The sequence below is a fragment of the Salvelinus fontinalis genome, chromosome 34 (assembly GCF_029448725.1).
Source record: "Salvelinus fontinalis isolate EN_2023a chromosome 34, ASM2944872v1, whole genome shotgun sequence".
Taxonomy (NCBI): Eukaryota; Metazoa; Chordata; class Actinopteri; order Salmoniformes; family Salmonidae; genus Salvelinus; species Salvelinus fontinalis.
In genome coordinates this window covers 779166-802345 of record NC_074698.1, presented here as the reverse complement: position 1 = coordinate 802345, position 23180 = coordinate 779166, and the positions used below count along the sequence as shown (strand labels likewise).

The following is a 23180-nucleotide window of genomic DNA, read 5'->3' as shown; positions in this document are numbered from 1 at the left end:
CTGTAGGGGAACAGAAGTGACGTGGTAGTCTGGGTTCCTGTAGGGGAACAGAAGTGACGTGGTAAAACAGTGTGGTAGTCTGGATTCATGGATAGAACCCTCACCCTGAGTGAACTAATGGCTAGAAGCTATATGGTAGTAGCTCCACATTGGCCAGCTCTCTCTATGATGTAATAAGTCACATCTGTCGTAGTTCCTGGTCCAAGTCCTCCATACAGCTGGGGGTGATGATGGCGTAGGGCTGGGGAGCAAGAGAGGGGTGTCTGACATTAAACACTTAAAACAAATGTACTGTATACATGTCCTCTTTATCTCCCAAATATATATTTCTATATGTATACTTTGACAATGTAAGTAATAATGAACTTTAAAGTCAATTGAATTGAGAGAGAGAGAGACACACACGCACGCACACACAGAGATTGACAAAAGATACTTTGTTAATAAAGTTATTTAGTCGAACTACAACTCGTTTGTGGCGCAATGCATTGTGGGTAGGTCAGTAACAGAGAGTGGAGGACGCCATGTGCTATTGAGGGAGAAGGACCAGGATTGACAGGCTACACTGTGACTGTGAATTGTAAAAATCTATAGGAGATCCGGGGGCACAAATAATAAACATGTACTGCACAAGACATTGCATTCGGACCGCACTGCGAATCGCCGCAAAGACACATCGGTAAGCGGGTGTCATATTTAACCGGGGATTGCAGCTGTAACGGTGCTTGTGTAAATTCTAGAACAGTGGGACACAGGAGCTAGATGGTTTGCTAACGCTTAAAGCGTCAAGGGCAGAGAATTACTAGCTAATTTGTCATGCATTAACCATTTATGTGCCCCAAATAGTCTGAATCACATAGTCACATAGAACTGTTAACATAATAACCCTGGGCTCATCCATTTACTTTGTGAAGAACGGATTGTATGATCAGCCGGCTAGCTAGCCAACCGCAATGCCACCAATTCCTCGTTAGCTAGCTAGTGAGGCACAATCTTGCAGCCAAATGGATTAATCTGTCACGGGCATGTCACGGGGATTGTGTTGCAAAACCAGCTAACTAACTTGTAATCTAGAGCGAGAAGGCTCAGTTAGCAGTAAATAACGTTAGACAGTTCCATGGACCTAATGCACCCTGTTCCTTCCTTTTGAGATGTGCCAGTCAAGGTCATGTGTTTCTTGTATGGCATTTGTGTTTAACTTTGACAAAGGGATGTCATATCCTGTACCTTGCTAGAGCTTCCCTCCTGGTTGTGATTGGTGATTTGTATAGATTTTCACCGTTGTGTAATGATCTTGTCAACCTTACTGTGGCAGTTGTACAACTGATTCAGAGGGGTTGGGTTAAATGCGGAAGACACATTTTGGTTGAATGCATTCAGTTGTGCAACTGACTAGGTATTCCCTTTCCCAACTGAACCAGGCGGGAAAGCAGGATGAGGAATAGTACCTAACTAGCTACTGCTAGATTACAAGCTGGTGGTGGATTTGAAGAATCTTTGAGAGATCTATGACAACTTTGAATCAGTCATTCCCCATAGGCCTAGATGTTTTTCAAGATGGGACTCAAAAGGCCCCAAAAGTAACATCCAGGAGCCTAAATCTAATTCATTAGTGCATAGTTGTAAATTAATTTGCACCAATAGCACCAATAGAAACCAAACTATCTTAGGTGGACGGGTTGCACGCTCTATAGAGGAAACACTGGATTGAATGTAGAGGTCGACCGATTATGATTTTTCAACGGCGATACCGATACCGACTATTGGTATCGGTATCGGTATATAATTTTTATATATATATTTGTAATAATGACAATTACAACAACATTGAATGAACACTTTTTTATTTTAACTTAATACATAAATAAAATATATTTAGTCTCAAATAAATAATGAAACATGTTCAATTTGGTTTAAATAATGCAAAAACACAGTGTTGGAGAAGAAAGTAAAAGTGCAAATTCGCCATGTAAAAAAGCTAACGTTTAAGTTCCTTGCTCAGAACATGAGAACATATGAAAGCTGGTGGGTCCTTTTAAGATGAGGCTTCAATATTCCCAGGTAAGAGGTTTTAGGTTGTAGTTATTATAGGAATTATCTGACTATTTCTCTCTATACCATTTGTATTTCATATGCCTTTGACTATTGGATGTTCTAATAGGTACTTTAGTATTGCCAGCCTAATCTCGGGAGTTGATAGGCTTGAAGTCATAAACAGCGCAATGCTTGAAGCACAGCGAAGAGCTGCTGGCAAATGCAGGAAAGTGCTGTTTGAATGAATGCTTACGAGTCTGCTGCTGCCTACCACTGCTCAGTCAGACTGCTCTATCAAATATCAAATCATAGACTTATTTATAGTATAATAAACGCACAGAAATAAGAGCCTTAGGGCATTAATTTGGTAAAATCCAGAAACTCATTTAGAAAACAAAACGTTTATTCTTTCAGTGAAATACGGAACCGTTCCGTATTTTATCTAACGGGTGGCATCCCTAAGTCTAAATATTGCTGTTACATTGCACAACCTTCAATGTTGTGTCATAATTATGTAAAATTCTGGCAAATTAATTACGGTCTTTGTTAGGAAGAAATGGTCTTCACACAGTTCACAACGAGCCAGGCGGCCCAAACTGCTGCATATACCCTGACTCTGCTTGCACAGAACGCAAGAGAAGTGACAATTTCCTGAGTTAAAAAAAAATCATGTAAGCAGGCAATATTAACTAAATATGCAGGTTTAAAAATATATACTTGTGTATTGATTTTAAGAAAGACATTGATGTTTATGGTTAGGTACATTGGGTCAACGACAGTTCTTTTTTCGCAAATGCGCTTGTTAAATCACCCGTTTGACAAAGTAGGCTGTGATTCAATGTTAAATTTAGAGGCATCACATCGATTATATGCAACGCAGGACAAGCTAGTTAAACTAGTAATATCATCAACCATGTGGAGTTAACTAGTGATTATGTGAAGATTGATTGTTTTTTTATAAGATAAGTTTAATGCTAGCTAGGAACTTACCTTGGCTCCTTGCTGCACTCGCGTAACAGGTAGTCAGCCTGCCACGCAGTCTCCGCGTGGAGAGCAATGTAATCGGCCATAATCGGCGACCAAAAATGCGGATTACTGATTGTTATGAAAACTTGAAATCGGCCCTAATTAATCGGCCATTCCGATTTAATCAGTCGTCCTCTAATTGAATGATACATAAGTCTCAGTAATGATACATAAGTCTCTGCTCCCAAGTGGCACAGTGGTCTAAGACACTGCATCTCAGTGCAAGATGCCTGGTTCAAATAAATAAGAATTTGTTCTTAACTGACCTGCCTGTTAACTAAAGGTTAAATAAAATAATAGTTCAATAAAATAAACTGTATGATTTGTTTCCACAGGCAGGAGCTCCAGACACCAACGCTATGTGTCCTCCGAACACTCGGAACCAGCCCAGCCAGCCTTTCTGATGTCATCGCCACCCCCCCTCTGGATGGAGCCCCCAAAGCGTACCCCCCCAAAATCACCCAGCTGGTACACGACATCACCAGCCTCACCTTGTTAGAGGTGTCAGACCTCAATGAGCTCCTCAAGGTATGGAACTGGAACATGTAGACTGTGTAGATTAACATAAGGAGACATGTACATTTGAGTCATTTAGCAGACGTTCGTATCCAGTGCCACACAGTAAGTGCCATAAATTATAGCACATTGGCCTATATATAAGACACAGTACATAGCCATAGCACATTGTCCTATATATAACACATAGCCTGGAATATAGCATCTTGACCTTTATATAACACATAGTACTTAGCCATAACACAGTACTTAGCCTGGAATATAGCATATTGTCCTATATATAACACATAGTACATATATAACAGATAGTACATAGCCTGGAATATAGCACATTGGCCTATATATAACACATAGTACATATATCACACATAGCCATGCACATTGGCCTATATATAACACATAGCCATGCACATTGGCCTATATATAACACATAGTACATATATAACACATAGCCATGCACATTGGCCTATATACACTGCTCAAAAAAATTAAGGGAACACTTAAACAACACAATGTAACTCCAAGTCAATCACACTTCTGTGAAATCAAACTGTCCACTTAGGAAGCAACACTGATTGACAATAAATTTCACATGCTGTTGTGCAAATGGAATAGACAAAAGGTGGAAATTATAGGCAATTAGCAAGACACCCCCAATAAAGGAGTGATTCTGCAGGTGGTGACCACAGACCACTTCTCAGTTCCTATGCTTCCTGGCTGATGTTTTGGTCACTTTTGAATGCTGGCGGTGCTTTCACTCTAGTGGTAGCATGAGACGGAGTCTACAACCCACACAAGTGGCTCAGGTAGTGCAGCTCATCCAGGATGGCACATCAATGCGAGCTGTGGCAAGAAGGTTTGCTGTGTCTGTCAGCGTAGTGTCCAGAGCATGGAGGCGCTACCAGGAGACAGGCCAGTACATCAGGAGACGTGGAGGAGGCCGTAGGAGGGCAACAACCCAGCAGCAGGACCGCTACCTCCGCCTTTGTGCAAAGAGGAGCACTGCCAGAGCCCTGGAAAATGATCTCCATCTCCATGCCCTCCTGATCATAACTCTATGCTCCTGATTCCTGCTTACAAGCAAAAACTCATACAGGAAGTACCCAGTGATGCGCTCAATACAGAAGTGGTCCCATGAAGCGGATGCTAAGCTACAGGACTGTTTCACTAGCCCAGACTGGAATATGTTCCGGGATTCATCCTATGGCATTGAGGAGTTTACCACATCAGTCACCGGCTTCATTAATAAGTGCATTGACGATGTCGTCCCCACAGTGACCGTATGTACATACCACAACCAGAAGCCATGGATGACAGGCAACATCCACACTGAGCTAAAGGCAAAGCGTCAATACAGGACTAAAATCGAATCCTACTACGCCAGCTCTGACGCTTGTCGGATGTGGTAGGGCTTACAAACTATCACGGATTACAAAGGGAAACCTTGCCGCAAGCCTACCAGACGAGCTAAGCTTCGAGGTAAGCAACACTGAACCATGCATGAGAGCACCAGCTGTTCCGGACGACTGGGATCATGCTCTCTGTAGGCGACATGCGTAAGACCTTCAAACAGGTTAACTTTCACAGTCGGATTTCCAGGACGCGTACGCAGAGCACTGACCAGCTGGCAAGTGTCTTCACAGACATTTTCAACCTCTCCCTGACCTAGTATGTAATACCTACATGTTTTAAGCAGGCCACCATAGTCCCTGTGCCCAAGAACGCCAAAGGTAACCTGTGTAAATGACTATCGCCCTGTAGCACTCACGTCTGTAGCCATGAAATGCTTTGAAAGGCTGGTCATGGTTCACATCAACACCATCATCTCAGACACCCTGGACAACTCCAATTTGTAAACCGCCCCAACAGATCCAAAGATGATGCAATCTCTATTGCAGTCCACACTAGGGTTGGACGGTATCCAGCTTTTCATATGGTCATACCGTCCTTCTCTCACCCTGGGATTTACAGTAATACCGGCGTAGGACACAGGGAGGCGCCAAAAACACCCGCAAAAACACCCGTTGGGTGTCTATTACCAGAATGCTAACAAAATTAGCACAAGTAATAGCAGACCAACTAGGCGATACCAAATGTCATTTTTGAGTTTGGAAATGTACAGGTGAATGTGGATGAAAGACGTTGTGCAAATGAACAAAGTGTTGATGCATGCAGTACTGGCTCTCCAGCAGAGACCTGGCAGTGTGGTGCCAGGACGACAACCTCTCCCTCAGCGTCAGCAAGACAAAGAAGCTGATCGTGGACTACAGAAAACGGAGGGCTGATCACTCCCCCATTCACATCGACGGGGCTGTAGTGGAGCGGGTCGAGAGCTTCAAGTTCCTCTGCATCAATAAAGATCAAGGTCCAAACACACCAACACAGTTGTGAAGAGGACATGACCACGCCTCTTCCCCCTCAGGAGACTGAAAAGATTTGGCATGGGCCCTCAGACCCTTAAAAGGTTCTACAGCTGCACCATTGAGAGCATCTTGACTGGCTGCATCACCGCTTGATACGGCAACTGCTTGGCATCCGACCACAAGGCGCTACAGAGGGTAGTGCGTACGGCCCAGTACATCACTGGGGCTGAGCTCCCTGCCATCCAGGACCTCTATAACAGGTGGTGTCAGAGGAAGGCCCTAAAAATAATCAAAGACTCCAGCCACCCAAGTCATAGACTGTTCTCTCTGCTACCGCCCGGGAAGCGGTACCGATGCACTAAGTCTGGAACCAACAGGACCCTGAACAGCTTCTACCCCCAAGCCATAAGACTGCTAAATAGTTAGTCAGATCAATAGATACCAGATATCAATTGACCCTTTTTGCACCAACTCTTTTGACTCATCACATTTAAAAAAATATATATATTCCACAGAGCTCCTGTCTGTGGAAGCAAATCATACAGTTAATGTATTATTTTATTTAACCTTTATTTAACTTGGCAAGTCAGTTAAGAATAAATTCTTATTTTCAATAACGGCCTATGAACAGTGGGTTAACTGCCTTGTTCAGGGGCAGAACGATTTTTACCTTGTCAGCTCGGGGATTCGATCTAGCAACCTTTCGGTTAAAGGTCCAACACTAACCACTAGACTACCTGCCTCCCCAACGCTGCTGCTACTGTTTATTATCTGCCACTTTGTTCCTAGTTATATGTACTGGTAGCCCGTGTATAAAGCCATGTTATCATTACTCATTGTGTATTTTTCTATTATTTCTCTATTCTCTTCCTCTCTCTATTGTTGTGAAGGACTGTAGTAAGCATTTCACTGATGGTCGACACCTGCTGTTTAAGAAGCATGTGATGAGTAACATTTGACTTGCTAATAAAGTATGTTTAATTTTTGTCCCAGAAAACCCTGAATATCCAGGATGTTGGGATGATGCCAATGGGAGCCATGACTGCAGCAGCAGCGCCTGCAGCTCTGGTAAGACAGGGATTGTTTCAGTTTGTTTCTGTGTTTTTATTCAATACGTTTATCAAGCTTCTTTACCTGTATTGGTTAACCCACCCTATATGACTTGATCTAGGAGGTACCCCTGCAGAGCTCATTGGCCTTCTATCTATAAAAGCTTTAACCTCGTTTAGTTTCGATGCCCAATGTAAGCTTCTCTACTGCAATGCAATCGTTCTGCTTGACTTTACACACAAACATGTCATGTAGTGTCCTCAGAGCATAGATAGAACATGTTCTAACCTTGCATTGTATTCATTCTGCTCCTATAGGCAGTGGAAGAGGACATGGCACCAGTGAAGAAAGAGAAGACACACTTCACAGTGAAACTGACAGAACTGAAGGCAGCAGAGAAAGTGAAACTCATAAAAGAAGTGAAGAACTGCATCCAAGGCTTGAACCTGGTGCAGGTCAGATGGTCTTCCTGTTCTCCTCTGTGTGATGTCACAGCCAGACAATCATTCTTTAGTTCTTTCCTGTCTCTGTAATCATTTGTCCATTCCGTCTCTGACCACACGCTCCAGTGTCCACGCTTAAAGTACACAGAGTCAAATCAGTCTGAGACATAGGAGAGCTTTGTGTTGGAGGTCTTTCACTCTGGTACTGCTCTCTTTATGTATATAGTAGGTTAAGAGGTTGGTTGACTTCTCTGTTCTCTCTGTATAATCCTCCTTCTGTTTCTTACTCTGAAAGACATACAATCACGTCCGTCTAGGAGGTTGCTTTGTGTTAATGTTACTATAGATCCTCTGTCCTCTACCAGGTTAAGAAGTTGGTTGCTTTGTGTTATTGTTGCTGTAGATCACTGATCTCCTCTGTCCTCTACCAGGCTAAGAAGTTGGTTGAGTCCCTCCCCCAAGAGATCAGAGCCAATGTGTCCAAAGAGGAGGCGGAGAAGCTGAAGACGGCCCTGGAGACAGCAGGAGGCACTGTGGTGCTGGAGTAAACCGTCCCTCCTCTCTCCCTCCCTGCCTCCACCCGTCTGACCCCGATCCACCGTCTGGCTGCGGTTACTCCCATCTTCTGACTATCTGTTTTATACAGCAGTTAAAGAACAAAGGAACCAATACCTTGGAAAAGGAAACTGAAATATTGCCTTTTGACAACGTCGCTGTACTAGCTACCAACTGGGCGGTGTGAGGCGGGGCGGGAGAAACTAACTCAGACTGAACTCCTCAGGCTCAGAGCCTGAACACACCCGCCCGCCGCCCGGCCGCTCGTCAATTTACTCCCCCATTTGTCTTGTTTGTTCTGGCTGGCTCTGTCCCGATTCTCCATCCTTCTCCCGAAGTGTGTACTTCTCTTGCGTTCTTTCTCGCATTGATTCAACAATGGTGGAAACTCAAACTCCCTCAAGCCAATGTTTACATCAGCTCCATATTTAAAAGTCCATGACTGGGAATATGAGGGCACAGTACAGGAGAAGGGTGGATAATGGGTACTTTTGCCCATCTATCAGTCTGGTACTTTTGCCCATTGGGCTGCAGTCAAGCTGGCCCTGGGCCTCCGGTCTGTCTGTCTGGGGGTGAGTTGCCCTGGACCTCCTGTCTGTATGTCTGGGGGTGAGTTGCCCTGGGCCTCCAGTCTGTCTGTCTGGGGGTGAGTTGCCCTGGACCTCCTGTCTGTATGTCTGGGGGTGAGTTGCCCTGGACCTCCGGTCTGTCTGTCTGGGGGTGAGTTGCCCTGGACCTCCTGTCTGTATGTCTGGGGGTGAGTTGCCCTGGACCTCCTGTCTGTCTGGGGGTGAGTTGCCCTGGGCCTCCTGTCTGTCTGGGGGTAAGTTGCCCAGGACCTCCTGTCTGTCTGGGGGTGAGTTGCCCTGGGCCTCCTGTCTGTCTGTCTGGGGGTGAGTTCCCCTGGGCCTCCTGTCTGTCTGGGGGTGAGTTGCCCTGGGCCTCCTGTCTGTCTGTCTGGGGGTGAGTTGCCCTGGGCCTCCGGTCTGTCTGGGGGTAAGTTGCCCAGGACCTCCTGTCTGTCTGGGGGTGAGTTGCCCTGGGCCTCCTGTCTGTCTGTCTGGGGGTGAGTTGCCCTGGACCTCCTGTCTGTCTGGGGGTGAGTTGCCCTGAAAGCCTCGTAGCTAACGTGGCATGTTATTTCTCTTGACAACCCTCCACAGTGACCATTGAAATATCTACGTTTGACTGTCTGTATTCTCCAGAGGAGGCTGGTGGGAGGAGCTATAGGAGGACCGGCTCATTGTAATGGCTGGAATGGAATTATGGAATGGAGTCAAACAGGTGGTTTCCATTTGACTCCATTCCATTAATTCCATGTCAGCAATTACAATAAGCCTGTCCTATAGATCCTCCCACCAGCCTCCGCTGGTATTTTATCTGCGTTAATGAACTAAATTTGTCAAATGAGCACTTTGCTGGTTGTTCTATGAGTGGTGTGAGTCTGGGTCATCAAGAGGACTGAGGTACCACGTTCACAACACATCTTTTTTAGAAACCCTCCCCCTGACTGGTAACAGACTGCTGTGTAGGGAGACATGGTTACCAAGGTTACCGTGTTATCTAGAACCAGGAGAACGGAGCTGATTCCTCATTACGGGTTGGAACCGGTTCACGGAACAGAACTGAAAAGCCGGAAAATAACGTCATTTTTCAAGTAGCAGAAACAGAACCTGGAACGAAAGTGATCCATAGAACCATTATTTTAAAAGCATGGGAACCGGTTAATAACGTTCTTTTACATTCCAGGCGTTTCTACTCTCACAAAAAACGCAACAAAGTGCCTAGGCAAAGCCCCCACTGTCATTCAGAAACATATTCCAGTATCTGCCTGCAAACTGAAAATCTGAAATGACCCCCCCGAAGCTAGGCTACTGTAGTGACTTACAATCGCGATTCAGAAGATAGGGGGAGAGATTTTTTAATTAGCTAGAAGACTAAATGAATTTTTTGATGCTAGTTAAGGATACTATAGGCATAGTTATCACGTTTCACATTGGGTTTATTAACTACAAAAAGGTAAGACGTGTTTTTTAAAGTCTGGTGCCGCTCTGCACAAACTAGCTTGTTGGCTAGCAAGGTCAAAGGACATTAAAAGTTCTTCCGTAGAAGCCACTCCTCGGTATAATTCTGTGGACATAAATCAGATAACGCATGTCAAAACGATGCCCAGCGCTTCAAGCCTCCTCCTCAACACTCTTGTTCTCTCCCCACCCGCAAAATGTCAGTCGCATCTTGTTTGTCCATCACGCAAGCTTGCCTGCTCTATCTGCAATGATTGGTGAAGTAATTTAATCAGCTAAATGTAAAAAATAAAAAGATTTTAAAGGTTAAAAAGGAACAGAAAGGAACGTTATAAACCGGTACTTTTGTTTGAACCGGTTCTGAACTTTATTTTGCTGGTCGAAACAGTGGAACACAACTTTTTTTTTCTGTTCAGAACTAAACGATTTGGAAAAATAATTTTGGTTCCAACCCCTGGTCTGTATACTGTATGGCTGATATAGGATCAATGATGAAGTGATTAAAATTAAAATAAAATACAAGTTACATTTCTTTGGTTGGTTGAATATAATCTTACATTGGATCACATTTGACAGATTAGATTGTGCTGTAAAGACTATGTAGGATTATTAAATAGTACCTATGTGAAACGTATTCATAATGATGTGATTACATATTTATATTTTTGTAAAGCTTAATTTGGTGTTAGACATCCATATTTTGAATTCACTTTGTTTCAAATTCTAATGGAGTTTAATATGTAAAAGAGCCACTAGGTGGCAGAAGAGAGCTGTGCTGATTCTCCCAGGGCAACCGGCAGCCCCGCCTGGTTTTGTAGTCCCACGGATCCCCCCCATCCTCTGGGGTCTCAACTTACTGTTGAGAGTTATAATAGCTAGTTGAGTGACTGTCAGTAACCGACATAAGAGAGAAACTGCTGATGCAAAACCACATTGCTAAATTGCACCTTGTGTATTCTACTATGTCAACTTAAATTGTTTTATATTTGGAAGTTAGTCTAGAGGCCAGCTAGCAATCATGTTCAAATTACCGACTGGGAGCCTCATTGATTTTGTTAGTTACTCCGACTCAAATATATTAATAACGGCAAACATTTCTCTCCACCCTATGGCAAAATGTGTAGAATTGCAGGAAATTTGCTTTTAAAACTGCACATTTTTCTCTAAACCTAGAGCTGTTGCGTTGACCGTATTACTGCCACACCAGCAGTCATGAGTCATCAAGAAGACCACAGTCAAATTCTATGTGAGTCGCGGTAATCTCCTCTTATGCACTCTGGACATGCCTTGGCAGTACCCAAAACGTGGTCCTTGTCCATGTTGTTTCAAAGCCTTAATACATCAAAATGGACATCGCTTTCTAAGGTGAGGATTCATTAAAAACACCCATAAGCATGTTAGAGCTTATAGATATGCCTATATAACCCCCACACAGAAAAACAATTAAAGTAATGATTTATACAATACATAGCCTACTGCACTGCATCATTACTAAAGGCAGAAAAACATTACAAAACATTTATGTAAGATGTCTTTGCTACAGAATTGGTCAGGCCTTTACAAGTTTTAGTAATGGCCTTTCAGTGATGACTATTATTATGCAAACTGGATGGACTGGTTACCTTATGCTCCAAACATCCTGTCTATGAGTCTGGGATGGAACGTATAGGCCATGCTGTTGGATGGACTGGTTACATTATGCTCCAAACATCCTATCTATGAGTCAGGTAGAGAACGTATAGGCCATGCTGTTCATTGATTGTGCAGGGTGGCTTACAGCATTAGCCTACAATTATTGTGAATTTCTATTTGATTATATAATAGCCTAGTTATAGGGTATTTTTTATATTTTCATAATTAATGAGCTGACACATCACCTTTTTTATTTTTTTACCGTTATTTTACCAGGTAAGTTGAGTGAGAACACGTTCTCATTTGCAGCAACGACCTGGGGAATAGTTACAGGGGAGAGGAGGGGGATGAATGAGCCAATTGTAAACTGGGGATTATTAGGTGACCATGATGGTTTGAGGGCCAGATTGGGAATTTAGCCAGGACACCGGGGTTAACACCCCTACTCTTACGATAAGTGCCATGGGATCTTTAATGACCTCAGAGAGTCAGGACACCCGTTTAACGTCCCATCCGAAAGACGGCACCCTACTATAGAATATCTCATTGCCGTGTGTTTCCATCTCCTTCATTCCTTTTTTGAGCTTGCAGAGAGAGGGGTTGTCAACAGTTTAATTATGTTTTGTGAAAACATTTTACTTATCGATGTTCCTGAACAGATTCCACTGGGTAGTTTCAGGAACAGCGTTAGAGAACCCATGGTATACAGAGCACTGGGTAGTTTCAGGAACAGCGTTAGAGAACCCATAGTATACAGAACACTGGGTAGTTTCAGGAACAGGGTTAGAGAACCCATGGTATACAGAGCACTGGGTAGTTTCAGTACCAGCGTTAGAGAACCCATGGTATACAGAGCACTGGGTAGTTTCAGGAACACGGTTAGAGAACCCATGGTATACAGAGCACTGGGTAGTTTCAGGAACAGGGTTAGAGAACCCATGGTATACAGAGCACTGGGTAGTTTTAGGAACAGGGTTGGAGAACCCATGGTATACAGAGCACTGGGTAGTTTCAGGAACAGGGTTAGAGAACCCATGGTATACAGAGCACTGGGTAGTTTCAGGACCAGCGTGAGAGAACCCATGGTATACAGAGCACTGGGTAGTTTCAGGAACAGCGTTAGAGAACCCATGGTATACAGAGCACTGGGTAGTTTCAGGAACAGGGTTAGAGAAACCATGGTATACAGAGCACTGGGTAGTTTCAGGAACAGGGTTAGAGAACCCATGGTATACAGAGCACTGGGTAGTTTCAGGAACAGGGTTAGAGAACCCATGGTATACAGAGCACTGGGTAGTTTCAGGAACAGGGTTAGAGAACCCATGGTATACAGAGCACTGGGTAGTTTCAGGAACAGAGTTAGAGAACCCATGGTATACAGAGCACTGGGTAGTTTCAGTACCAGCGTTAGAGAACCCATGGTATACAGAGCACTGGGTAGTTTCAGGAACAGAGTTAGAGAACCCATGGTATACAGAGCACTGGGTAGTTTCAGGAACAGGGTTAGAGAACCCATGGTATACAGAGCACTGGGTAGTTTCAGGACCAGGGTTAGAGAACCCATGGTATACAGAACACTGGGTAGTTTCAGGAACAGGGTTAGAGAACCCATGGTATACAGAGCACTGGGTAGTTTCAGGAACAGCGTTAGAGAACCCATGGTATACAGAGCACTGGGTAGTTTCAGGACCAGGGTTAGAGAACCCATGGTATACAGAGCACTGGGTAGTTTCAGGAACACGGTTAGAGAACCCATGGTATACAGAGCACTGGGTAGTTTCAGGACCAGGGTTAGAGAACCCATGGTATACAGAGCACTGGGTAGTTTCAGGAACAGAGTTAGAGAACCCATGGTATACAGAGCACTGGGTAGTTTCAGGAACAGGGTTAGAGAAACCATGGTATACTGAGCACTGGGTAGTTTCAGGAACACGGTTAGAGAACCCATGGTATACAGAGCACTGGGTAGTTTCAGGAACAGGGTTAGAGAACCCATGGTATACAGAGCACTGGGTAGTTTCAGGAACAGGGTTAGAGAAACAATGGTATACAGAGCACTGGGTAGTTTCAGGAACAGGGTTAGAGAAACCATGGTATACAGAGCACTGGGTAGTTTCAGGAACAGGGTTAGAGAACCCATGGTATACAGAGCACTGGGTAGTTTCAGGAACAGGGTTAGAGAACCCATGGTATACAGAGCACTGGGTAGTTTCAGGAACAGGGTTAGAGAACCCATGGTATACAGAGCACTGGGTAGTTTCAGGAACAGGGTTAGAGAAACCATGGTATACAGAGCACTGGGTAGTTTCAGGAACAGAGTTGGAGAACCCATGGTATACAGAACACTGGGTAGTTTCAGGAACAGGGTTAGAGAACCCATGGTATACAGAGCACTGGGTAGTTTCAGGAACAGGGTTAGAGAACCCATGGTATACAGAGCACTGGGTAGTTTCAGGAACAGGGTTAGAGAACCCATGGTATACAGAGCACTGGGTAGTTTCAGGAACAGGGTTAGAGAACCCATGGTATACAGAGCACTGGGTAGTTTCAGGAACAGAGTTGGAGAACCCATGGTATACAGAGCACTGGGTAGTTTCAGGACCAGGGTTAGAGAACCCATGGTATACAGAGCACTGGGTAGTTTCAGGACCAGTGTTAGAGAACCCATGGTATACAGAGCACTGGGTAGTTTCAGGAACAGGGTTAGAGAACCCATGGTATACAGAACACTGGGTATTTTCAGGACCAGGGTTAGAGAACCCATGGTATACAGAGCACTGGGTAGTTTCAGGACCAGCGTTAGAGAACCCATGGTATACAGAGCACTGGGTAGTTTCAGGAACAGAGTTAGAGAACCCATGGTATACAGAGCACTGGGTAGTTTCAGGACCAGCGTTAGAGAACCCATGGTATACAGAGCACTGGGTAGTTTCAGGAACAGGGTTAGAGAACCCATGGTATACAGAGCACTGGGTAGTTTCAGGAACAGGGTTAGAGAACCCATGGTATACAGAGCACTGGGTAGTTTCAGGACCAGGGTTAGAGAACCCATGGTATACAGAGCACTGGGTAGTTTCAGGAACAGAGTTAGAGAACCCATGGTATACAGAGCACTGGGTAGTTTCAGAAACAGGGTTAGAGAACCCATGGTATACAGAGCACTGGGTAGTTTCAGGAACAGCGTTAGAGAACCCATGGTATACAGAGCACTGGGTAGTTTCAGGAACAGGGTTAGAGAACCCATGGTATACAGAGCACTGGGTAGTTTCAGGAACAGGGTTAGAGAACCCATGGTATACAGAGCACTGGGTAGTTTCAGGAACAGGGTTAGAGAAACCATGGTATACAGAGCACTGGGTAGTTTCAGGAACAGGGTTAGAGAACCCATGGTATACAGAGCACTGGGTAGTTTCAGGAACAGGGTTAGAGAACCCATGGTATACAGAGCACTGGGTAGTTTCAGGACCAGGGTTAGAGAACCCATGGTATACAGAGCACTGGGTAGTTTCAGGACCAGTGTTAGAGAACCCATGGTATACAGAGCACTGGGTAGTTTCAGGAACAGGGTTAGAGAACCCATGGTATACAGAACACTGGGTATTTTCAGGACCAGGGTTAGAGAACCCATGGTATACAGAGCACTGGGTAGTTTCAGGACCAGCGTTAGAGAACCCATGGTATACAGAGCACTGGGTAGTTTCAGGAACAGAGTTAGAGAACCCATGGTATACAGAGCACTGGGTAGTTTCAGGACCAGCGTTAGAGAACCCATGGTATACAGAGCACTGGGTAGTTTCAGGAACAGGGTTAGAGAACCCATGGTATACAGAGCACTGGGTAGTTTCAGGAACAGGGTTAGAGAACCCATGGTATACAGAGCACTGGGTAGTTTCAGGACCAGGGTTAGAGAACCCATGGTATACAGAGCACTGGGTAGTTTCAGGAACAGAGTTAGAGAACCCATGGTATACAGAGCACTGGGTAGTTTCAGGAACAGGGTTAGAGAACCCATGGTATACAGAGCACTGGGTAGTTTCAGGAACAGCGTTAGAGAACCCATGGTATACAGAGCACTGGGTAGTTTCAGGAACAGGGTTAGAGAACCCATGGTATACAGAGCACTGGGTAGTTTCAGGAACAGCGTTAGAGAACCCATGGTATACAGAGCACTGGGTAGTTTCAGGAACAGCGTTAGAGAACCCATGGTATACAGAGCACTAGGTAGTTTCAGGAACCAGGGTTGGAGAACCCATGGTATACAGAGCACTGGGTAGTTTCAGGAACAGGGTTAGAGAACCCATGGTATACAGAGCACTAGGTAGTTTCAGGAACCAGGGTTGGAGAACCCATGGTATACAGAGCACTGGGTAGTTTCAGGAACAGGGTTAGAGAACCCATGGTATACAGAGCACTGGGTAGTTTCAGGACCAGGGTTAGAGAACCCTGGAGGTTGATGCATGGAGTGACCTAACCGGAGGAGTTTACCAGGCTATTGAAAACGAACCAGCGGGAAGCGGCCTTCCATTTACCTCTTCCAGTGCATACAGATGACATGTATTTCCCCCGGTTCCTGCCCATTTGATAAATGGGCAATTCTAAATCAAAACTAATTTGAAATATTAGCAAAAGCAAGATTAAATTGAGAATATTCTGATGGGTGAAAATATGATCACTTGATTAGAGAAGAGTACAGCCTGATGCAAGGAACTGAGGGCAAGCTTTTTTTTTTAAAGACTTTCTCAAATCGTCAGTCGCATCATGCAGCCCCCTTTTGTGTTGATTTCCAGCACATTCTAAGGTTTGTATCATTCACAACGAAAGTTGCCAAATAACTCTAAATCTAGCATATTATAGGACCTGTTTCAAATGATCACTTTTACACTCAACATAACCACTTCTTATGTGCACCTCTGGAATGTAAAAAATATTCAGTAATATTCTTTTTACTATAAGATCATATAATATAAAATGACATGGGCCTTATAAGCCAATCTTGTCAGCTAAATGAACAAGCCTACAGCCTATGGCATGAAGCATAGCCAGATAACATACAGTAGGCGACTCATATTCTGTTCTTGTCAAATACATTTTCTACATATAAATGTTTCTTTAGACCAGCCTAAAATAAATAATGGATTTTAATGTGATGGGGTATATTAATTTAATAGACTTTTTAAAATGTAGATGTTCTAAGGTCGCGCATCAGTGACTTGTGTGTGTGGAGACCTGGAATGTTGCTTAGGGCCTCCTAAAGGCTGGGGCTGGTACTGACCATGTGTGGAGACCTGGAATGTTGCTTAGGGCCCCCTAAAGGCTGGGGCTGGTACTGATTGTATGTGTGGAGACCTGGAATGTTGCTTAGGGCCTCCTAAAGGCTGGGGCTGGTACTGACCATGTGTGGAGACCTGGAATGTTGCTTAGGGCCCCCTAAAGGCTGGGGCTGGTACTGATTGTATGTGTGGAGACCTGGAATGTTGCTTAGGGCCCCCTAAAGGCTGGGGCTGGTACTGACCATGTGTGGAGACCTGGAATGTTGCTTAGGAACCCCTAAAGGCTGGGGCTGGTACTGACCATGTGTGGAGACCTGGAATGTTGCTTAGGAACCCCTAAAGGCTGGGGCTGGTACTGACTGCATGTGTGGAGCCCTGGAATGTGGCTTAGGGCCCCCTAAAGGCTGGGGCTGGTACTGACTGTATGTGTGGGTATGGATGTGGGTACAAAGACCCTTGAGCTGCTGCCTCTCATGAGTTCAGATTTTTTTGTGGCCCCCACCCCCATCAAAGTTGCCCATCCCTGTCCCAGACTAATAGTTATTACAGTCTGCATACATCCCTGTCCCAGACTAATAGTTATTACAGTCTGCATACATCCCTGTCCCAGACTAATAGTTATTACAGTCTGCATACATCCCTGTCCCAGACTAATAGTATTACAGTCTGCATACATCCCTGTCCCAGACTAATAGTTATTACAGTCTGCATACATCCCTGTCCCAGACTAATAGTTATTACAGTCTGCATACATCCCTGTCCCAGACTAATAGTTATTACAGTCTGCATACATCCCTGTCCCAGACTAATAGTTATTACAGTCTGCATACATCCCTGCCCCAGACTAATAGTTATTACAGTCTGCATACATCCCTGCCCCAGACTAATAGTTATTACAGTCTGCATACATCCCTGCCCCAGACTAATAGTTATTACAGTCTGCATACATCCCTGCCCCAGACTAATAGTTATTACAGTCTGTATACAGAAGAATCTCCCTGCAGTTCTAGGCCAACACTTCTCTCTGTGGAGCTGGGTGTAGTATTTACTTGTGGTGATGGGGTTCATCATTTGTCTCATCATCCGTCCTAATTGTCATGCCAAGTGGCTGGAAGTGGCATGAAAGCTGAATGTTATAATTTTTGATAAAAAAATAAATTGTGAGCATGTAAAATTGGTGCTCAGCCATAAATTGAGAAAATCGAGACCACTTGAATGTCAGATTTGAACTGTGGCTCAGTTGGTAGAGCATGGTGCTTGCAACTCCAGGGTTGTAGGTTTGATTCCCACAGGGGACCAGTATGAAAATATATGCTCTCACTACTGTAAGTTGCTCTGGATAAGAGCGTCTGCTAAATGACTCAAATGTAAAATAATATTTCTGATTTTGTTACTACTCTCATTGTGCACGTTTGTGCCCCAACAGAGCTCTCCAGCTGGAGGGAGGCGGTGTTTGACTGTCTGGTTAACGGCTCAGGTAGAACACCCTCCTGTAGGATCCTCTATCACCCATACGGAGAGCCCAGCCTTTCTCTCTCAGGTAGAACACCCTCCTTTAGGATCCTCTATCACCCACACGGAGAGTCCCAGCCTTTCTCTCTCAGGTAGAACACCCTCCTGTAGGATCCTCTATCACCCATACGGAGAGCCCAGCCTTTCTCTCTCAGGTAGAACACCCTCCTTTAGGATCCTCTATCACCCACACGGAGAGTCCCAGCCTTTCTCTCTCAGGTAGAACACCCTCCTTTAGGATCCTCTATCACCCACACGGAGAGTCCCAGCCTTTCTCTCTCAGGTAGAACACCCTCCTTTAGGATCCTCTATCACCCACACGGAGAGTCCCAGCCTTTCTCTCTCAGGTAGAACACCCTCCTGTAGGATCCTCTATCACCCACACGGAGAGTCCCAGCCTCTCTCTCTCAGGTAGAACACCCTCCTGTAGGATCCTCTATCACCCACACGGAGAGTCCCAGCCTTTCTCTCTCAGGTAGAACACCCTCCTGTAGGATCCTCTATCACCCACACGCAGAGCCCCAGCCTCTCTCTCAGGTAGAACACCCTCCTGTAGGATCCTCTATCACCCACACGGAGAGTCCCAGCCTTTCTCTCTCTCAGGTAGAACACCCTCCTGTAGGATCCTCTATCACCCACACAGAGCCCCAGCCTCTCTCTCTCAGGTAGAACACCCTCCTGTAGGATCCTCTATCACCCACACGGAGAGTCCCAGCCTTTCTCTCTCAGGTAGAACACCCTCCTGTAGGATCCTCTATCACCCACACGCAGAGCCCCAGCCTCTCTCTCAGGTAGAACACACTCCTGTAGGATCCTCTATCACCCACACGCAGAGCCCCAGCCTCTCTCTCTCTCTCTCAGGCCAGGCTAGGGGGGGGGGGGGGGGGGGGGGGGGTGGGAGAGAAGGAGTGGGTGTCTAGTTACTATTTCTTGCACCATGTGTTTCTGTGTATCTTCTCTGTCTGCTGCCATGTTACCCCCATACCACTGACAGCTTATGAAAACCATGCTGGTCTGAACCAGATGGGCTCCAGTTCAACACGGATCCATGACATGTTGCACCTGTATTATATCTAAACACAATATAATCATAGCTGTGTAATAACGTGAGAAATGACGTTGTTGTGGTTTGTGAAAACCTTTGTCCATTTGACCTCTGTCAAACCGGGTTCAGAATGTTGTTCTGAACCCTCGACATCTTTGGGTCCACTGTCTGCCAGTCTGACCGGAAACCAACATGGGTTACTAGGTTTAAGTTCTGTTGAAGCCCTCTTACAGGTCAGAGCCCAGTACCGTAGGTCATCTACAGCTATGCAGAGGTCAGCTGTATTTCCACAACACTACAGTAGCAGGGAGGGGTCTTGGCTACTATTTTTACATCAGTCACGTAGGCCACACTTCCACTCAGGGTGGAACCAGCTGCGTCCAGTCTTGGCACGAGATGGTAGAGCAAAGTAGAATTCTCTCACACCCTCAAGACACATGGGTAATGTTTGACCAGCAGACTGATCCTCCTGCACAGTAAATAACATTCTGATCTAGTGTCCATTCTAACAAGTATTTGTACAGAGGAATATTTCTTACAGAGTAGTTGAGAAAACCTCCAGCTACTCCTATAACCTTGTCTACTGAGTAGGATCAGAACTGCACAACACGTTCAGTGACGTGCACTTGTTTTCCATGCTGGGAAGATTGGCACAAAACAAAAGCCTATGTTTCTGGTTATTTTGGCAGTGTAGGCTGGGCCCATGCTGTAGATCAACGCTGTGGAAAGACTACGTGCCCACGTCGATCATGTTTCCAGTGCGCGCTAGTTTCTAAAAAGAGCACCAGCTGACAAGGCAAATTAGACTGCTATTACACAGGCAGACCAATTCGGATCGTTTGACAATTATTTGCATATCTGATACCTATCTGATCTTTACCCTAATGTGTAAACAGCAACAAAACACATAGAATCTGATCTTTTGACTTGCGATTTATACCTGTGTTTACACAAGCAGCCTAAATTTTGACATTTTTTCCCACTAAGTGGTCTTTGACTAATCAGATAAGCTCTGAAAAAGATCTGATGTGATTGGTCAAAAGACCAATTAGTCGGCTTCCCGAGTGGCGCAGCGGTCTGTTGCAGCATCACTACAGCCTGGGATTCAAGCTGTGTCATTACCGGCTGTGACCAGGAGTCCTATAGGGCGGCGCACAATTGGCCCAGCGTCGTCCGGCTTAGGGGAGGGTTTGGCTGGGGGGGCTTTACTTGGCTCATTGCGCTCTAGCGACTCCTTGTTGCGGGCCGGGCGTCTGCAGGCTGACTTCGATCATCAGTTGTACATGCTTCCTCCGACACATTGGTGCAGCTGGCTTCCGGGTTAAGCAAGCGGGTGTTAAGAAGCGTGGTTTGGCGGGTCTCTCAAGTGGCGCAGCGGTCTAAGGCACTGCATCTCAGTGCCAGAGGCATCACTACAGACACCCTGGTTTGAAACCCAGGCTGTATCACAAACGGCCGTGATTGGGAGTCCCATAGGTCGGCGTACAAATGGCCCAGCGTCGTCCTGGTTTGGCCGGTGTAGGCCGTCATTGTAAATAAGAATTTGTTCTTAACTGACTTGCCTAGTTAAATAAAGATTACACATGTTTTGGAGGACGGATAACTTGACCTTCTCCTCTCCCGAGTCCGTTGGGGAGTTGCAGCGATGAGACAAGATCGTTTTCACGATATTGGGGAGAAAAAGGGGGTACTTTTATTTTTTTTAACCAATTAGTGGAAAAAAATATTCGGGATTGAGCTGTTTGAACACAGTCTGTTTGAACACAGCCTAAGTGGATCTCAACCCTGATACAAACCCTATCCTCCATGTGTCTGTCTGGATGCTCAGATCAGATTTTTTTGCTCTGTTTTTTTTTCACGACCTGCCATTACCATGACAACCACCCCGCCATTTTTAAGAACGGTGACTTTTTTTATTTTATTTTATTTATTAACAACAAATCAATACATAAAGTACATAAGGGAACACAAGTATATATAGATTATATACACTGCTCAAAAAAATTAAGGGAACACTTAAACAACACAATGTAACTCCAAGTCAATCACACTTCTGTGAAATCAAACTGTCCACTTAGGAAGCAACACTGATTGACAATACATTTCACATGCTGTTGTGCAAATGGAATAGACAAAAGGTGTAAATTATAGGCAATTAGCAAGACACCCCCAATAAAGGAGTGATTCTGCAGGTGGTGACCACAGACCACTTCTCAGTTCCTATGCTTCCTGGCTGATGTTTTGGTCACTTTTGAATGCTGGCGGTGCTCTCACTCTAGTGGTAACATGAGACGGAGTCTACAACCCACACAAGTGGCTCAGGTAGTGCAGCTCATCCAGGATGGCACATCAATGCGAGCTGTGGCAAGAAGGTTTGCTGTGTCTGTCAGCGTAGTGTCCAGAGCATGGAGGCGCTACCAGGAGACAGGCCAGTACATCAGGAGACGTGGAGGAGGCCGTAGGAGGGCAACAACCCAGCAGCAGGACCGCTACCTCCGCCTTTGTGCAAGGAGGAGCACTGCCAGAGCCCTGCAAAATGACCTCCAGCAGGCCACAAATGTGCATGTGTCTGCTCAAACGGTCAGAAACAGACTCCATGAGGGTGGTATGAGGGCTCGACGTCCACAGGTGGGGGTTGTGCTTACAGCCCAACACCGTGCAGGACGTTTGGCGTTTGCCAGAGAACACCAAGATTGGCAAATTCGCCACTAGCGCCCTGTGCTCTTCACAGATGAAAGCAGGTTCACACTGAGCACATGAGGACATGTGACAGACGTGACAGAGTCTGGAGACGCCGTGGAGAACGTTCTGCTGCCTGCAACATCCTCCAGCATGACCGGTTTGGCGGTGGGTCAGTCATGGTGTGGGGTGGCATTTCTTTGTGGGGCCGCACAGCCCTCCATGTGCTCGCCAGAGGTAATCTGACTGCCATTAGGTACCGAGATGAGATCCTCAGAGCCCTTGTGAGACCATATGCTGACATGCACATTTGTGGCCTGCTGGAGGTCATTTTGCAGGGCTCTGGCAGTGCTCCTCTTTGCACAAAGGCGGAGGTAGCGGTCCTGCTGCTGGGTTGTTGCCCTCCTACGGCCTCCTCCACGTCTCCTGATGTACTGGCTTGAATCACTCCTTTATTGGGGGTGTCTTGCTAATTGCCTATAATTTCCACCTTTTGTCTATTCCATTTGCACAACAGCATGTGCAATTTATTGTCAATCAGTGTTGCTTCCTAAGTGGACAGTTTGATTTCACAGAAGTGTGATTGACTTGGAGTTAAATTGTGTTGTTTAAGTGTTCCCTTTATTTTTTTGAGCAGTGTATAATGGACAATCGAGCTAGGGGGTACAATATCACATTACAATTACACAATGACCTTAAGGGACATACATACACTTACAATTCTAACAGCTTTTTTGTTAGTAGAGTATTTAATAGTCTTAAAATACAGTTCAATTTCTTTTTGTAGGGTAAGAAAATGTGTTTTTTTGTTAGTAAATTTACATTTGTGTATATGAAATTTGGCCAAAAGAATAATGAAATTAATTACATAAAAATGTTTCAGCTTATTTTTATCGTATGTAAAGAATCCAAGCAGTACATCTCTCCACAATAGTGTAAAATCTTCATAAATGTGTTCAATTATAAATCTACTGATGTCTTGCCACAGTTTTCTTACATGTATACAATGCCAAAAAAAGATCCAACACTGT

The 23180-nt window shown here is 45.1% G+C and overlaps 2 protein-coding genes across 2 annotated transcripts in view; both read left to right on the top strand.

Moving 5' to 3' along the window:
- The first annotated feature begins 484 nt into the window (after window positions 1-484).
- On the top strand, window positions 485-10543 carry LOC129832817 (39S ribosomal protein L12, mitochondrial-like). The gene is made up of 5 exons (XM_055896829.1): window positions 485-679; window positions 3396-3588; window positions 6933-7007; window positions 7307-7444; window positions 7864-10543. The coding sequence occupies exons 1-5, from the start codon at window positions 621-623 to the stop codon at window positions 7978-7980; spliced, it is 582 nt and encodes a 193-aa protein (XP_055752804.1). The 5' UTR covers window positions 485-620; the 3' UTR covers window positions 7981-10543.
- A 12123-nt stretch (window positions 10544-22666) lies between these two features.
- The window catches only part of LOC129832816 (mitochondrial dicarboxylate carrier-like), a 19324-nt gene continuing 18810 nt past the window's right edge, over window positions 22667-23180 (top strand). Inside the window, exon 1 of the mRNA XM_055896828.1 lies at window positions 22667-23180. This exon is cut by the window's right edge and continues 1235 nt beyond it. The gene's annotated coding sequence lies outside the window, so the exon portion shown is untranslated.

Excerpts from the sequence above, each read along its gene's own strand:
- LOC129832817 (XM_055896829.1), top strand. The coding sequence starts at position 621 with ATGTACTGCACAAGACATTGCATTCGGACCGCACTGCGAATCGCCGCA. Across the intron at positions 680-3,395 it reads ATCGCCGCAAAGACACATCG|GCAGGAGCTCCAGACACCAA; the intron begins GTAAGCGGGTGT and ends TTGTTTCCACAG. Across the intron at positions 7,008-7,306 it reads CAGCAGCGCCTGCAGCTCTG|GCAGTGGAAGAGGACATGGC; the intron begins GTAAGACAGGGA and ends CTGCTCCTATAG.